Source organism: Anthonomus grandis, chromosome 2, assembly GCF_022605725.1.
Source record: "Anthonomus grandis grandis chromosome 2, icAntGran1.3, whole genome shotgun sequence".
Lineage (NCBI taxonomy): Eukaryota > Metazoa > Arthropoda > Insecta > Coleoptera > Curculionidae > Anthonomus > Anthonomus grandis.
The window spans coordinates 27452682-27467830 of NC_065547.1; the positions used below are offsets into that span (position 1 = coordinate 27452682).

Consider the following 15149-nt stretch of genomic DNA (forward strand, 5'->3'; position numbering starts at 1 on the left):
CTGGCAACACCCCTCACGAAAATGTCAATCTTGTCACTGTCATTCAACTTCGATCAGCTGTTGTTTATTTTGGATTTTGTTTATTTTTATTTCTATTGATTGAAAGATTTAAGTAATATTGCAGTTTGATAAAAATGTTTTTTGTGAACAACGCTAGATAAGCAGTCTCTCTATGAATTAAAAATTACAACAAATATGAATGTCGTGAGTCATTCAGGGCTTCTTCAGGGCCTAGCCTTCGAAACCTTAAGAAAATTCGATGTTGACCTGGAAATGATTCAAAAAGACGTTAAAATCCTGAATTTTGAAATGATCGATTACGAAGAGAAGCTGCAGGGATCAATTTTCGGAGAAAAGGAATCTGTGTCTTATCTGTTAAGTTTTGAAACCAACTACATTCAATTTCATGTGAAACTATTGACATTCCAATATGTAAGTCTATTAACATTTTACATGCTCGACAAACTCTCTTTTACACCCTTTTAGGAATCTAGAAACGAACTGCTCAAACTAGAAATTGACTGTAGAACACCCTCAATAAGAAGGGAAATTAAATATTGCTGCAACTCCTTGCAAAGGAGACGTAACTTAAATCAAATGTTTATCACATTAGTTCAGTTTTCCAGGTATATAGAGGGACGGAGACTGATTTGTGATCTTGTCTTGAATAGCTCCACACATGTTTCTGTTAGGGATCATGATGAGGGTGGCAAAGTGATTGTTTATGCAGAGGCAACCCGAGATATCAAAGTAGGAGTTTTGTGGACTGTTGAGTGTAATTCTGAATTGGAGGTTGTTGATAAGGTTGAGGTCTTCTTTAAAGTGTCAGGTAATAAACATTTTCTTTATATATTTGTTTTGATATATGTATATCCAAGTCAATCAATCAATACTGTATTGCCCTATGAAAACTACTTTACAAATTAAAAGTAAAAAATTATAATATAAAAACCAATGTACTGTACCTAAGTGCACAGATTGAAAGGAATAGTTCATTAATACATTAAAATGACATATGACAATACAATCTAAGATTGGAAATAAAATAAAAATGTAATATCTTTCTGATAAAAACAAAGTTTGTTTAGTGATAATAAGTCTTTTTCTACTTTCTTTTTTTGAAGATGTAGGTATGCTTACTATATAAATAAATGACTTCTTTGATTGCTTGATCTCTTTCTTTCAAAAATCAATACACCAAGTTTTTATAACAGATGATAACTTATTAAATTTTTTTTTTATTTTTAATACTGTACATCTGAGTTGTTTTAGTAGGGTTAAGTTGTCTGTATGTTATTTAACTGTTTGCTTCTTATTATTGTTTTTTTAACAGTATCATAATTGTATATTTGAATGTATGGTGTTATGGAAGATCATTTTAAGTGAATAACATACACCTTGTGGGTATACAGGGTGATTGATGGTTGATGGTACCTTAGACGTTTACAGAGAACGGAAAATATATTTTTTTTGAAAATTTGGCAACATGGGTTTTAGCTGATGATCTAATGATTAAAAATATTTTTAGCTATGCAGCGTTGCCGCTTATACCAAAAAGTAGTAGCAACTTTGTTATTTTAAATGGAATACCCTGTATATTTTTTTATTTTCCGATCCGCTATCACTTTATGATTGGTTTTGTATAAGGTATTCCTATACCTATCTTTAGTGGTTTTCGAGAAATTAATTATTTTCTTTATTTTTTTGACCAAAACATAGCTCCAAATAAATTTGTATTACTACGGCACTGGAACGCGCAGAACCTTGAAATTATAAACCTAATTTATGGAAGTATTGTACATTATTTTTCACTATGAAAATTTGTTCTACGTTGTACAGGGTTGCTCAAAATTAGTTATTTTACCGCTAGATACAAAAATGGTAAAAAGTGCATTTTTTTAAATGGAACACCCTGTATATTATAACATATTCTAAAAGGAAATTAAAATCCCTGTCTAAAGAGATATTATGTTTCTATATCGAAGTAGTTCGGTTTCGGAAATAAAAGCAATTTTCTGTAAAAATCGGAATATTTTGACATATTTGCTTTAGTTGGCCATGAAAGGTCATGATGAAACAATGCTATGCTATTGATGTTTGACAGTGACATTTAGTTGATTAATAGTAAATACGCTTGGGTGTTTTTTTAAAATAGTGACCTAAAAATTCATTAAAATGGAAAGAAATTGTTATTCAAATGAAGTTTTGATGAATCTATTTATTATTCATGGACAATGTGACAAAATTGTAGCAAGAACATGCAGAAAGTTCAATGAAATGTACCCGAATTTACAAAAAATGGATAAAAGAAAATTTGTGCGAATACAAAATAACTTTATACAATTTGGTTCACAACTTAAAAATGATACAAGTTTGCCCAAGCCTGTAACGTCTGATGAGGACAACATCGTGAATGTTTTAGCCTACTTTCACGCATATCCACAAGCTTCCACCTCAGTGCAGCAGATGATTTAGGCCTAACTTATTATTCTGTGCAAAGAATTCTGAACGACAATAATATGCATCCCTTTAAATATTCAAAAGTTCATCAGCTGAAACCGGATGATTACCAGCGTTGCATTCAATATTGTGAGATACTTCTGACACGCACTCAAGAGGATCCAAACTTTCTAAAAAAATAATATGGACAGACGAAGCAAAGTTTTCTAGAGAAGGTATTTTTAATAGAAGAAATCAACATTTTTGGGCTAATCAAAATCCACACGCGGTTAAGGAAATGGGGTTTCAAGAAAAATTTAGTTTTAATGTTTTTTGTTTACTAAAAGACAATCAAATAGTTTTTTTTATTTACGACGGGTCATTAAACTCCCATAAATACATTCAGATTTTGCGCTCAGTAGTAGAAGATTTTCTGGAAAATTTAACGCTTGAAGATTATCGCACTTGCTGGTTCCAATTGGATGGGGCACCTGCTCATTGCACTGAGGAGGTGACACGTGAGTTATTTGAGAAATTCGATGACCGCTGGTTTAGGCGTTCGGGACCATGGGACTGGCCTGCGAGATCACCTGATCTTACACCACTTGATTTTTACTTTTGGGGTAATTTGAAGCAAATGGTATACAAGACATCGATAAACAGTAAACAGGAACTACGTCAACGAGTTATCAATTGCATTGGTCAACTAGATCCTTCTGAAATACAAGCAGCGACAACACATGCTGTACAACGCAGGATTTTGAATTGCTTGGAAGTCAATGGCAATCATTTTGAAAATTTATTGCAAATTACTTATAATCTTGTATCATTTTTAAGTTGTGAACCAAATTGTATAAAGTTATTTTGTATTCGCACAAATTTTCTTTAATCCATTTTTTGTAAATTCGGGTACATTTCATTAAACTTTCTGCATGTTCTTGCTACAATTTTGTCACATTGTCCATGAATAATAAATAGATTCATCAACTTCATTTGAATAACTATTTCTTTCCATTTTAATGAATTTTTAGGTCACTATTTTAAAAAAAACACCCAAGCGTATTTACTATTAATCAACTAAATGTCACTGTCAAACATCAATAGCATAGCATTGTTTCATCATGGCCAACTAAAGCAAATATGTCAAAATATTCCGATTTTTACAGAAAATTGCTTTTATTTCCGAAACCAAACTACTTCGATATAGGAACATAATACCTCTTTAGACAGGGATTTTAATTTCCTTTTAGAATATGTTATAATATACAGGGTGTTCCATTTAAAAAAAATGCACTTTTTACCATTTTTGTATCTAGCGGTAAAATCAATAATTTTGAGCAACCCTGTATAACGTAGAACAAATTTTCATAGTGAAAAATAATGTACAATACTTCCATAAATTACGTTTATAATTTGAAGGTTCTGCGCGTTCCAGTGCCGTAGTAATACAAATTTATTTGGATCTATGTTTTCGTTAAAAAATAAAGAAAATAATTAATTTCTCGAAAACCACTAAAGATAGGTATAGGAACACCTTATACAGAACCAATCATAAAGTGATAGCGGATCGGAAAATAAAAAAATATACAGGGTATTCCATTTAAAATAACAAAGTTGCTACTACTTTTTGGTATAAGCGGCAACGCTGCATCGCTAAAAATATTTTTAATCGTTAGACCATCAGCTAAAACCCATGTTGCCAAATTTTCAAGAAAAAAATATTTTCCGTTCTCCGTAAACGTCTAAGGTACCATCAACCATCAATCACCCTGTATATGCTATATTCATGCACAATAAACTTGATTTTAACTTGTGAATTAAGCAAACAACTTCTACTATAGTTAATGAGTATTAAAAATAGTTTGTATGATTGTCTAAGATTGATACTGCAAAAATATTAAATAGTCGAGTTTTGAAGCAAAAACCTTGCTAAACAAAGTCTAGATGCTCTCCAAAAATATAGACCATATGCTCAAGTGAAATTTAATTTTGAAATAAGCATTTTAAGCCATATCAAAATCAACCTCTTTTATATATTACAAATAAATATCAATACCATAGTTCAAAATTTATTGTTTACAATCTAATAAAATATTTTTTTCCTACATAAGTTGATCTTATTTAAGACTAAGCATAACTGGTAAAAATGTGTGTTTCTTACACAATATTGTTCTTCAATATTTGACACATTGCATATCTATCTCTTGGAAAAATAAAGCTTTATTGTTTTGTAACCCTAGGTGTCTCTAGCAAAGATGTAATAAAAATATAAATATAAAATAGTCTATTTGTATTTTTTATAATAATATATAACACAATATCAAGTAAAAATATAATAAAAAAAAATTAATTATTAAATATAAAGCCTTACCTAAATATTGCTCTGTAGTGTAATGCATCTTTAATTAATGTTCGTTTTTTTTTATTAAAAAAAATAATAATTTCCTTGATAAATTGATGTAAACTAAAGAACAGCATACAATTATTAATAAAACATGCACAACCATATTCTTCAATCTCAGATGAGGGAGAAATTTCTAAAAAGATCTCTTTGAATTTTGTAATACAGCAGGGAAATTTGGTAAATAAAAGATCTTTCAAATAATGAAGTATGGTGAGGTGGTCGAGTTATTATGAAGTTATGTGGCAAATTCAAATTATGTGCATGGTGTCAAAATTTAATTTTTTTGGTACAAATAGTTGTGACACTGATATTTATTTTCGATTTGCAAACGCCTTTTTAATGGAGTAATTAATCGGCTCTAGAAATCTGAAATCGACATTAAGCAACAACCACAGATTTTTCGCATTCATGATGCCTTCGAGAGTCGTATTACCAATATTAATATTCAGTACATCTTGATTACTATTTCTACACTCGTACGGCCAAAAAGAAGAGTTTGACATTTTTAGGGATAAATTCTGGATAGTGATTTAAAGAAATACCTTTAATTACATTAAGATCATTTGAAATAATTAAGTATTTTTTTTTACTTTGAAAACCGAATTACTAAAAAAGCAAATGTTGGGTTAATGTTGATGTTCATTTATTGGCAAGTTCATATTAAACATTGAACGGGTATTATTTGGTGCATTCAGCTAATGTTACCCAGATATTCTATTGAGGTAGTAGCAATAAATTTGGAACGAAATAGGCAAGATAATAGATGAGAATAAGGGAATGAAAATACTGAGGAAAAAGTTGTCCGAAGGCAAAAGACAAATCTGCAGGATTACAAGTAGTAAGACTTGACTAACTACGACTAATGATTTGATGAGAATTCAATGTGGATCTCTATAAGAAAATGAAAGTAATGGAGGCAACACAAACATTCCTAAAAGTAGGGGTTACAGGATATCCTAGATTACACACTAGATGAAATTAACAGCTTAAAAGACATAAAGAAAAATAAATTACCACGAGATGTTGGATATGGGAGCAACAGCACTACTAAAAATACTGTGCAAACTGTACAATGCTTGCCTGAGAAATATTACAATGCCTGAACAATGAGATGAAGCTATCATAATATTTTAATAAGTAGAAGTGGAGTGGCTATAATATAGCGGATTAGGAAGGGCCGGAAGACTTCTCCACAAAAAAAGAAAAATACCAATCTTTTGTCAAGAGTAATGCATTTCGTTGAGTTCATTCATTACCATCAGACACTTATACTACATAGCTGCAACGTTTACTACAAGTAAACACTTACTTATTCTTGACAAACGATTGGCATTTTCCTTTTTTTTGTGGAAAAAGGGATATAGACCAAATACTAAACTATCGGCCAATCAGCTTACTTTCGCAGATTTATAAACTCATCATGAGAATCATTTCTAAAAGACTAACAACGAATTTTGATCTCTATCCAACAAACAGGCAGGATTCTGTAAGAACTATAATACTAGTGGTCACCTCTACACAGTGAAAATTCTTAATAATTATTTAAAAATGCATAAAGTACAATAAAACTTTGGAGCTCATTTTGGTGGACTTCAAACTTCACATACAATGGAACGTTACATCAAACTTATCGAGCATATTTACCGAATACTGTCATTAGTTTCCATGAAGATACTCCTGACTTCAAAATAGAGCAAGGTGTGCGGCAAAGTTACTATTCACCAAATTATTCGCTATACTTTTGGAGTACATGTTTAAGCGTACTAAGATCGAAAACATTAGTATTAACATCAAAGCTGAGCCATCTTTGCTTCGTCGAAAATCTAAAAGTTAGCGGCTTGAATATTGAGCAAGTATGGTCTTATAATTAATTACCTGGGCGAAGTAATTCGATTGCAGAAGAATAAATCTCACCTCGACAGCTTTGGGAAACCTGAGTTACATCTTAAGATCTAATATTCTCATAGGTCAAAAGAGAAGAGTGTATATTATAATCCGTGTGTTCTGCCTATGGACTCGAAACATTGATTCTTAACAAAGCAAGCGGAAAACAAAATAACAATGAGACAGACAAGGACGGACATTTGAAAAATTCAAGATAATCCCGAAATCAGATCACGAAAGATCATTTTGTATCGTGGAGCATAACTTTCAGTGCGCAGTAAATAAAGCAAATAAAATTCATTAATCTTTATTGCATGGGCTTCGTAATGTCTTATATGTCGATAAATTGTCGATAAATGTCTTAATTGTACTTCAAAATCAAGATATAAACCTACGACAACTCAATAGCCACATTATAATTCAATGATCGTCTGGATAAACCTGTCGTCAAGCAATGATCACTGAAAATGTAGAGTTAATAAAAGCAGTTGAGCAGCATATACAAAGTAATGTAGTCTTTTCCATTTTTCACAAGAATATTCAGAATTTGTTCACTAGTGACTGGAATATCACACTGAATATTGAGTAATGTTCACCCATTGGGTCGTTCTTCTCCAGTCTTGTTACGCAGATAGGTCTTCAATCTCCGTAACATTAAAAATTCACTTGAAACTACTGTGGCTGGTAAATCTCTTGGTAAAACTGGACGCCGATCGAGAGCTTCGAGAAATGTTTTTAGTCGCTCCCTGACAGGAAGTTTCTGTGACACATTTCCACATTTTAAAATCGGATCTTATTTCTTCAGTAGATTCACTAAATTAATTTGGCCATATTTATACAATACTGACCATACAAGTCCACCTTATCAGTTTCTGCACATTTCGCTGGGATAACATTTTGTATTTTGGAAAGCAGATCTCGTTGCTTTATGAATTTCTATTTAAGTTCTTTAGAGCACTTCTCCAAGAATGTAATGGCATCTGATTTCTAGTAGAGATATCACGACTTTTCTTTCGTTCAATTGATTTACTCAAGTCACAGTCTTCTTTTGTAAATTAAGAATCCAACTTTTAGTTAATCCGAAAATTGGTTTGAGCACTGTTAATGAAATTATATATACAGGTAGTCGGAAATTATGCATCAGGATTTCGGTGGGCATGAAAAATTAATGCTACAAACTTCTATAAAATTTTTTCGAAATCTCAAAATTAGGGAAGATACAGGGTGTTAAAAACAATATTTTTTTCTTATTTTTTTTAATAACTTTTTTCTAGTGTACCGATTTTCGCCAAATTTTGCATGCATGTTGCTAGCGTTTCTTTGTATTCACCCTATTAATTTGACGCTAGTCGTCAATGTGTCAATGTCAAGTGTCCTTCATCTTAGAAAAATGACTTAGAATTTTTTTGTTTTAATCTTTTTATAAATTTGGATGTCAAAGTAAGTCAAAGTAATACTTTCATAAAAAAATTTCGAAATGTTGCCCTTCCATTTCAATACATAAATTGATTCTTCTTTGGAAGTTCCAATGAATTCTAAAGAATATGCCTTCCTTCTGTTTAATTATTTCACAATTTTCAATAGTCCTTTGGCTCAGCTCTTCACGGTTATTTACAGGAACCTTGGAAAAGAGATTTTAGGTAACCCTAAAGGAAAAAATCCATGGCGTTTAGATCTGGCGATCTGGGAGGTCAGGCCATTGCATAAACTGACAAACCGATCACCGCGTCCAATCCATCTTTAAGGGAAATGTTGATATAAATGTTCTCTCACTGCTCCATTGAAATGGGGTGGAGCGCCGTCTTGTAACAGCCACATTTCACGCCTTATTTGAAGAGGAACATCATCTAGTAGATTGGGTAACTCATTTCTTAAAAAGTTTAAGTAGACCTCATCATTTAGCCTTTACGGGAAAAAATTTGGTCCTATTAAATGATCGTCAACAATACCTGCCCACACATTGAGGGAAAATTTATTCTGAAAACGTTCTATAACTACATGAGGGTTTTAGTCGCACCAATAATATTCATTATGAAGGTTTATTAAACCATCATGTCCAAAGCCAGCTTCATCGGTGAAGAGAATAAAACGTGCGAAATTTTGATTACGATTATGAAGGTTTCTAATGGTCCTACAAAAATTAAGTCAAGCCACTGGCTCTTCAGGGTTTAAAACTTGAACCTTTTGATAATGAAAGAGATGTAGGAGTTGCTCTTATAAAATTTCACAAGCTGCACTTTTCGGAATATTTTCCTGAATTGCAATTGATCTTACGCTAAGAGTAGGTTTATCCTCAACTTCATTCAAAACACGAGTTCGGTTATTTGAGTTCGAGTTATTCGTGGACGGCCCACATCAATTCGACTAATTTTAAATGCTCCAAATTCTCCTAGTCTCTGATGGATAATGCTAAACATCTACGATCGTGGCATTCTTTTATTTGGAAATGCTTCTCTGTACAAACGTTGTGCTCTTACCGCATTTCCCGCAGCTGCACCATAATAAAAATGCATGTCGCGTAGTTCTGCGTTGGAATACAAATTATTATTATTATTATTATTATTATTATTATTATTATTATTATTATTATTATTCATATTTTCAATCTTAATGATTTTAAACTTACCAAAATTGCAGATAAATTAATCTGTCAAAATTTATAATTCAATGTCATAACTCATTTCCACGGAAATTAAAGCGTTTCGTTTTAAGGCTATAGAAATTCACTTATATAATACTAACCTGAGAGGATTTATTGATAGCCTCATGGATGTATTAGTAAAAGGAGCTTGGATTTGGAGAAGTTTATTTTTTCGGTAAAATTTGATGTTGATGTATTATGCTACCTGAAATTTTATGAAATTTAATTAATTAAGACCTTAGAAATGATGTTCATGATACTAATTGGGCAATAAATTGTTATTTCATGTCTAGAACCAGATGTCTGTGTAGGAACCACAACCTTTTATACTCGTAATATATGTAAGCTGGATTTGCACCTGGACCAATTGCCTTATTTGCTTTAATCCTATATAGGGCATTTAAAATATTCACAGAAATCAACAACAAGGAGACATAGGTTTAGTGGGAGGACAATCTAAACCATTGTCATTCATGTATATGAATTTGAAAAAACTGTCCAACCCACCTATAACTCTTGAGTAAATTCTGTCTCTATAAGATATTTCTTCCCTAACATTTGGTGATTTATATAATATGCGACTTAATTTTTAATCTTAATAGAAGCTGTAATGGAAGTTTTAAAAAAATGTATTTATATTTAAGCTTGATAAAATCGATATTTCTTTGTAAAACCATACTGTGTATTTTTTATTTTTTGTGATGAATTAGGTAGTAGTAGTAAGGGTGGGGGAACTATAGCTCCACAAGTAGGCCTAAAAGTCCCTTTTCACCAACCCCAGAAATCCCAGAATCACCCACCCGCATGCCTCGACTCCCAATGCATGCTTATTACTGAGTCGGCATGTCCTCTTAATAAAGGCTTGCACGTTGACCCAGTCCAGATATGTGTCGTTGCTCCAAACATCTTCTTTATCAGGCGACTCCACCTATCGCAAATTTCTAATATGTAGTATGAAATTTCCTCTCCTGTACCGCAATTCGAACAAAGCGGACTTTCTCTTATACCAAGAAGGTGGGTGAATTAGGTACAGGTATATTATAGAAGTAGATTATAATAGAAAGTACCTGGTTACATTAACATCTGTAAAATACTGACTAATTTTAAATAGTTTTATCCCTTTATACTCTTCATTTTGTTAATGTGTTTAACGAATCCAAATATAGAGAAATTACTTTAATTTAAAGATCTAAAATGGTGACTATTATGTAAGGGTAAAATCATTAATCGAGCTAGGATATTGATTGATTGAAATAATTACGTTATTTGTGATACATCTTATAATACATATATATATATATATATAAATATATATAATATATATATATATATATATATATATATATATATATATATATATATATATATATATATATATATATATATAATAAGTTCAATAAAAATTAAATGGACCGTTTCTGAAAAAAATGCCCGAACCCGTCGCTTTTAATATTTGGTTTAGGGTTTTTCTACGTGGAGATTAAATATACAGGGTGACTCAAAAAAAAGATATGACTTCATCAATATGTTTTTAAATGGAAACCACCATTTTTTAATCCAGAGTCAGAAAGAACAGATTTTTTTTACAAAGGATATGGTACAAATGAATAGTGGTTACATAAGCAGTTTTGAACAAAAAATGGTAATAAAATGTAAAATTAAAGAAATACCTATCTAAATTAAATGTTCGAATTAAGCACCGTTAATAACCTGACAATAACCAAGGCGATTTAAAAATTCTTTTTGAACGTTGTCAATGACATCTGAAGTAATATTTCTAATTTCCTGGCGTATTTGTTCTTTTAAATCTTCTAAACTCGCCGGTGTAGTGACATACACTTTACTTTTTAAGTATCCCCATAAAAAGTAATCGAGAGGACTTAAATCTGGCGATCTGGGTGGCCATTCAATGAACCCTTGTCTACCTATCCAACGATTTGGAAAAACTTGTGGAGGGACTCCATCTTGCTGAAAAAAAAGATCACGTTGGTGCATATCGGGTTCTTCCAAATCCGGATACAAAAATATCAGAGCGGGGATAAGATCATTTTGAAGAAAGTCTAAATACCTCTCACCAGTGAGAGTGCCATCAAAAAAGTAAGGTCCTAAAACTCTTCCTTCCACTATACCGCACTACACAAATTTATTTTTTGAGGGTGTTGTGTATTCTGAAAACCAATGAGGGTTTTCGGTTGCCCAGTATCGACAATTTTGACTGTTCACATGGCCGTTAAGAGTAAACGTTGCTTCGTCAGAAAATATTATCCGTTTTACAAAATTATTGTTATCATTACATAATTGCTGTATTTGCTTACAAAATTCATTTCTACAATCAAAATCATCTTCCGATAGCTCTTGATGTAAGAATATTTTATAAGGGCGGAACTTTGCTTTTTTCAATACTTTATGCACGGTAGATCGCGATAAATTACCATTAGAAGCCGTGCCTGTGATTGTGGCTTTGGGATTATCTTGGACCGTTAAACTCATCTTCTTCAGTTATTGAACCCCGGCCAGCTTTTTTTAAGTATCCCGAATATACCCGAATTCACGAAACTTTACTTCAACTCTGCTTACCATGCTTTGGCTAATAGGCGACCGATCAGGATGAGTTGCATTAAACAACTGAACCACCTCCTTTTGAGTAATCGACATATCTCCGAAACCAATCATGCACAAGATTTCGATTTTTTCACTTTCGGTTAGTTTTCTCATATTTCATACAAAAACAGTAGGTAATAAGGTGTAGTTACTAATAAAACGCAGGATGACACTGCTTTCGCCTCTCAAAAAGAATAAACACCACTTGCAAATGTAAAAATACTTCAAATAGTTACACCAAAATTCATTAACTTTTTGACACTGACAACAACAACTAAAAAACCAAAATACCAACATTTAATTTAGATAGGTATTTCTTTAATTTTAAAATTTAGCATCATTTTTCGTTTAAAATTGCTTATGTAACCACTATTCATTTGTACCATCCTTTGTAAAAAAATGCGTTCTTTCTGATTCTGCATTAAAAAATGGTGGTTTTCATTTAAAAGACATATTGATGACGTCATATCTTTTTTTGCATCACCCTATATATTTAATTTCCACGTAGAAAAACCCAAAACCAAATATTAAAATCGACGGTTCGGGCATTTTTTCAGAAACGGTCTATTTAATTTTTATTGAATTTATCCGCTACTTTACGGATATAATTTCTGGGAAAACAGCCTTCAATCTTTCCATATCAGTATGTGTTAGCTAGACATTTTTAAAATTAATAAACCAACTATTGTTGTTTTTCCTATTATTGCTAGTAGAGGTAAATTATTAAAATAGCCTTACTTAAGACTGAACTTAGGACATTTTTAGTTTATCTTTGTAATGTCTATTGAAATTGACCCTGTGAATATATTCCATAGTTCTTAGCTTTGCTCACAAGAAGGAATAATATTTTTTCACTCTATTAAATGCCTTTAATAAATGCCACTTGCAAATGGTTCTCGAAAGCGCTCAATAGATAATTTTAGAAGCAATAAACCATCAACAAATTATTAAAAAAATTTATTTCCTGATAAATCTGGATAAAGTAGACAGTCAACATAGTGATAAAATATGTTTAAAATCCTTGTATCTGGTATTTCTCCGGACGAACAGATTCCCCAAATAAATTTATAGTGGGCTAATTCTACATCGTATCCTAATATTTTAATTTATTTTAAATTAAATATTTGTCTTTTTCAGAGCTGCCTAACAAGGACAACATAAAAGATGAACTCATCCAACTTACTGAACCCCATTTAAGTTTTAATGAAAAATACCACTTATGGAAAAATCTTTTAAAACTATTAGACAGTCTTAATAATTCGTCTAAGTCAGATCCAAAGACTACCACTGATTTAGATGATATCAAAGTTCTAAAAAAACCCATTGTTTTGCCAAAAACAGTAAAAGTAGAAAAAAATGAACCTTTAGAGGAACAAGAAGATGACTGTATATCGGTGGTATCTTCATCGGTAGAGGATAATGATCAAAATGCTGTAGTATTCATCACAAACCCCAATTTAAACTGTACTAATGATCAATCGATTATCTTAAGTGACTGTGAAGACCCAGATCCACCTGAGACCGAGTCAGTTATATGTTTAGATAGTCCTGATACCAAAAAACAAACCACTTCTGAACCGGATTTGGTCATTTGCGTTGATGACAACGTCCCAAGGAATCAAAAAACGACTTCTACCAGACCCAAGAAAAGAAATCTTCCAACACAAACTTTACTGGCGCCTCAAGGACTCTTTACGTATCCCCTACTGCCACTTCTAGGCCTTCCAAAGAGGCCAAGACTGAACCCTTGCGGAAAACTTTTCGAAGTGGTCAATCAGTTTTTAGCTCCTTCATCCCCAATGCAAATAACGTGCTATCCGAACAATTTGAGGAGGAACAATATTTACAATGGTACCTCGAACGGTAGCTTAAGATCACCCCCTGAGATAAGTTTAACTCCTAGAAATTCAACGATTTTATGCAAAGGAAACCACATTAAAGCCAAAGAGGCTCCTGACGATGAACTTGAGATTACTGGGGTGACTTATTTGGTGCCCGAATAAAACAGGTAACTGGAACAATAAGTAAAAAAAAGCTCTTGTAGTTGCCGGGTAATGTGGGACAACCAATGTTGCCAAGATGCAGATATTTTTGTTTGGTTTAAATTGACGTTTGTTAGCGAGAAAATGACGTTCATATGGTTGCTACTCGGCAACATTTGTGCTGGGCCTTCTAACATTTCCTATGGTATATTCACTTTTAAGACATTTTTATCGTAAACATAAATTGGTTCAATGCTGGTAAAATAGGAAATTGAAATTATACAATTTCATTTATGATTCTATTATTATTATATTGAAAATGTTTTTTTTATAAATTTTAAATTACAAATTTATATTTTGGACTGTTGGTCCTAACATAACTCTGTTGATAATTTGTTGTGTGTCAAAGTTAAGGAATAGAAAACGTACGGTTTTATTATCTACCATTTATTTATGCTTTAAATTTTTACATGATTTCATTGTAAATATTGTAAATAAATAAAATCATAGATCAACAAATTTAAGGTGAGTGTTACTAGCGACAAGACCTTAGTCATTTTGTAGTTTCTACTAGAATACGTGTAGATATATACGTATATCAAATAGGGGAATAAAGAGGAACAGTAGTTTTAACTACTATATATATTAGGTTTAATGTATAAGCTAACTTATAAATTAAAAATAAGGGGAAACACATTAAAAATGTATTTTGTATAACATTTAAAATGTATTTTAGAGAACGCACCTATTATACACCATTTGAGCCAACGCTGAAATATCGCTAAAAACAAGGAATATACCGTATATAAATAGGTATTCTTAGTTCATTTCGATAAAGCATTCCATTTACGGGAAAATTGACTTTGAAAATAACTTTAAATTGCGTATATTTACTGATGAAAATTAGGTACTTTGCATTTCCATAGAAAAAACATGTTTATTTAAAAACAGGTTATTTAAAAATGTAGAGAACAATTTTATTTGAAAATGTTCATTATCATTATGTATGAACATGTTGTCGTGATACCATTAGCATCACGACAAGCTGCTAATCTTTTTATTAGATTACGATGCACTCGTGGGAGAATTCTTAAAACACATAAAACCTGAGATGCTTCTGATGATTAACTTGAGATTACTGAAATGACAAAATACAACAAGTAACTGAAACTGTAGGTGAAAGCTCTTCCGGCAAAGT

General features: G+C 31.8%; 1 protein-coding gene across 1 annotated transcript; it reads left to right on the forward strand.

Moving 5' to 3' along the window:
- Positions 1-44: 44 nt before the first annotated feature.
- Positions 45-14470, forward strand: LOC126750138 (uncharacterized). Its single transcript, XM_050459648.1, has 3 exons — positions 45-432; positions 487-829; positions 13107-14470. Exons 1-3 carry the CDS (start codon positions 196-198, stop codon positions 13970-13972), a joined length of 1446 nt encoding a protein of 481 aa, XP_050315605.1. The 5' UTR covers positions 45-195; the 3' UTR covers positions 13973-14470.
- Positions 14471-15149: the final 679 nt, after the last annotated feature.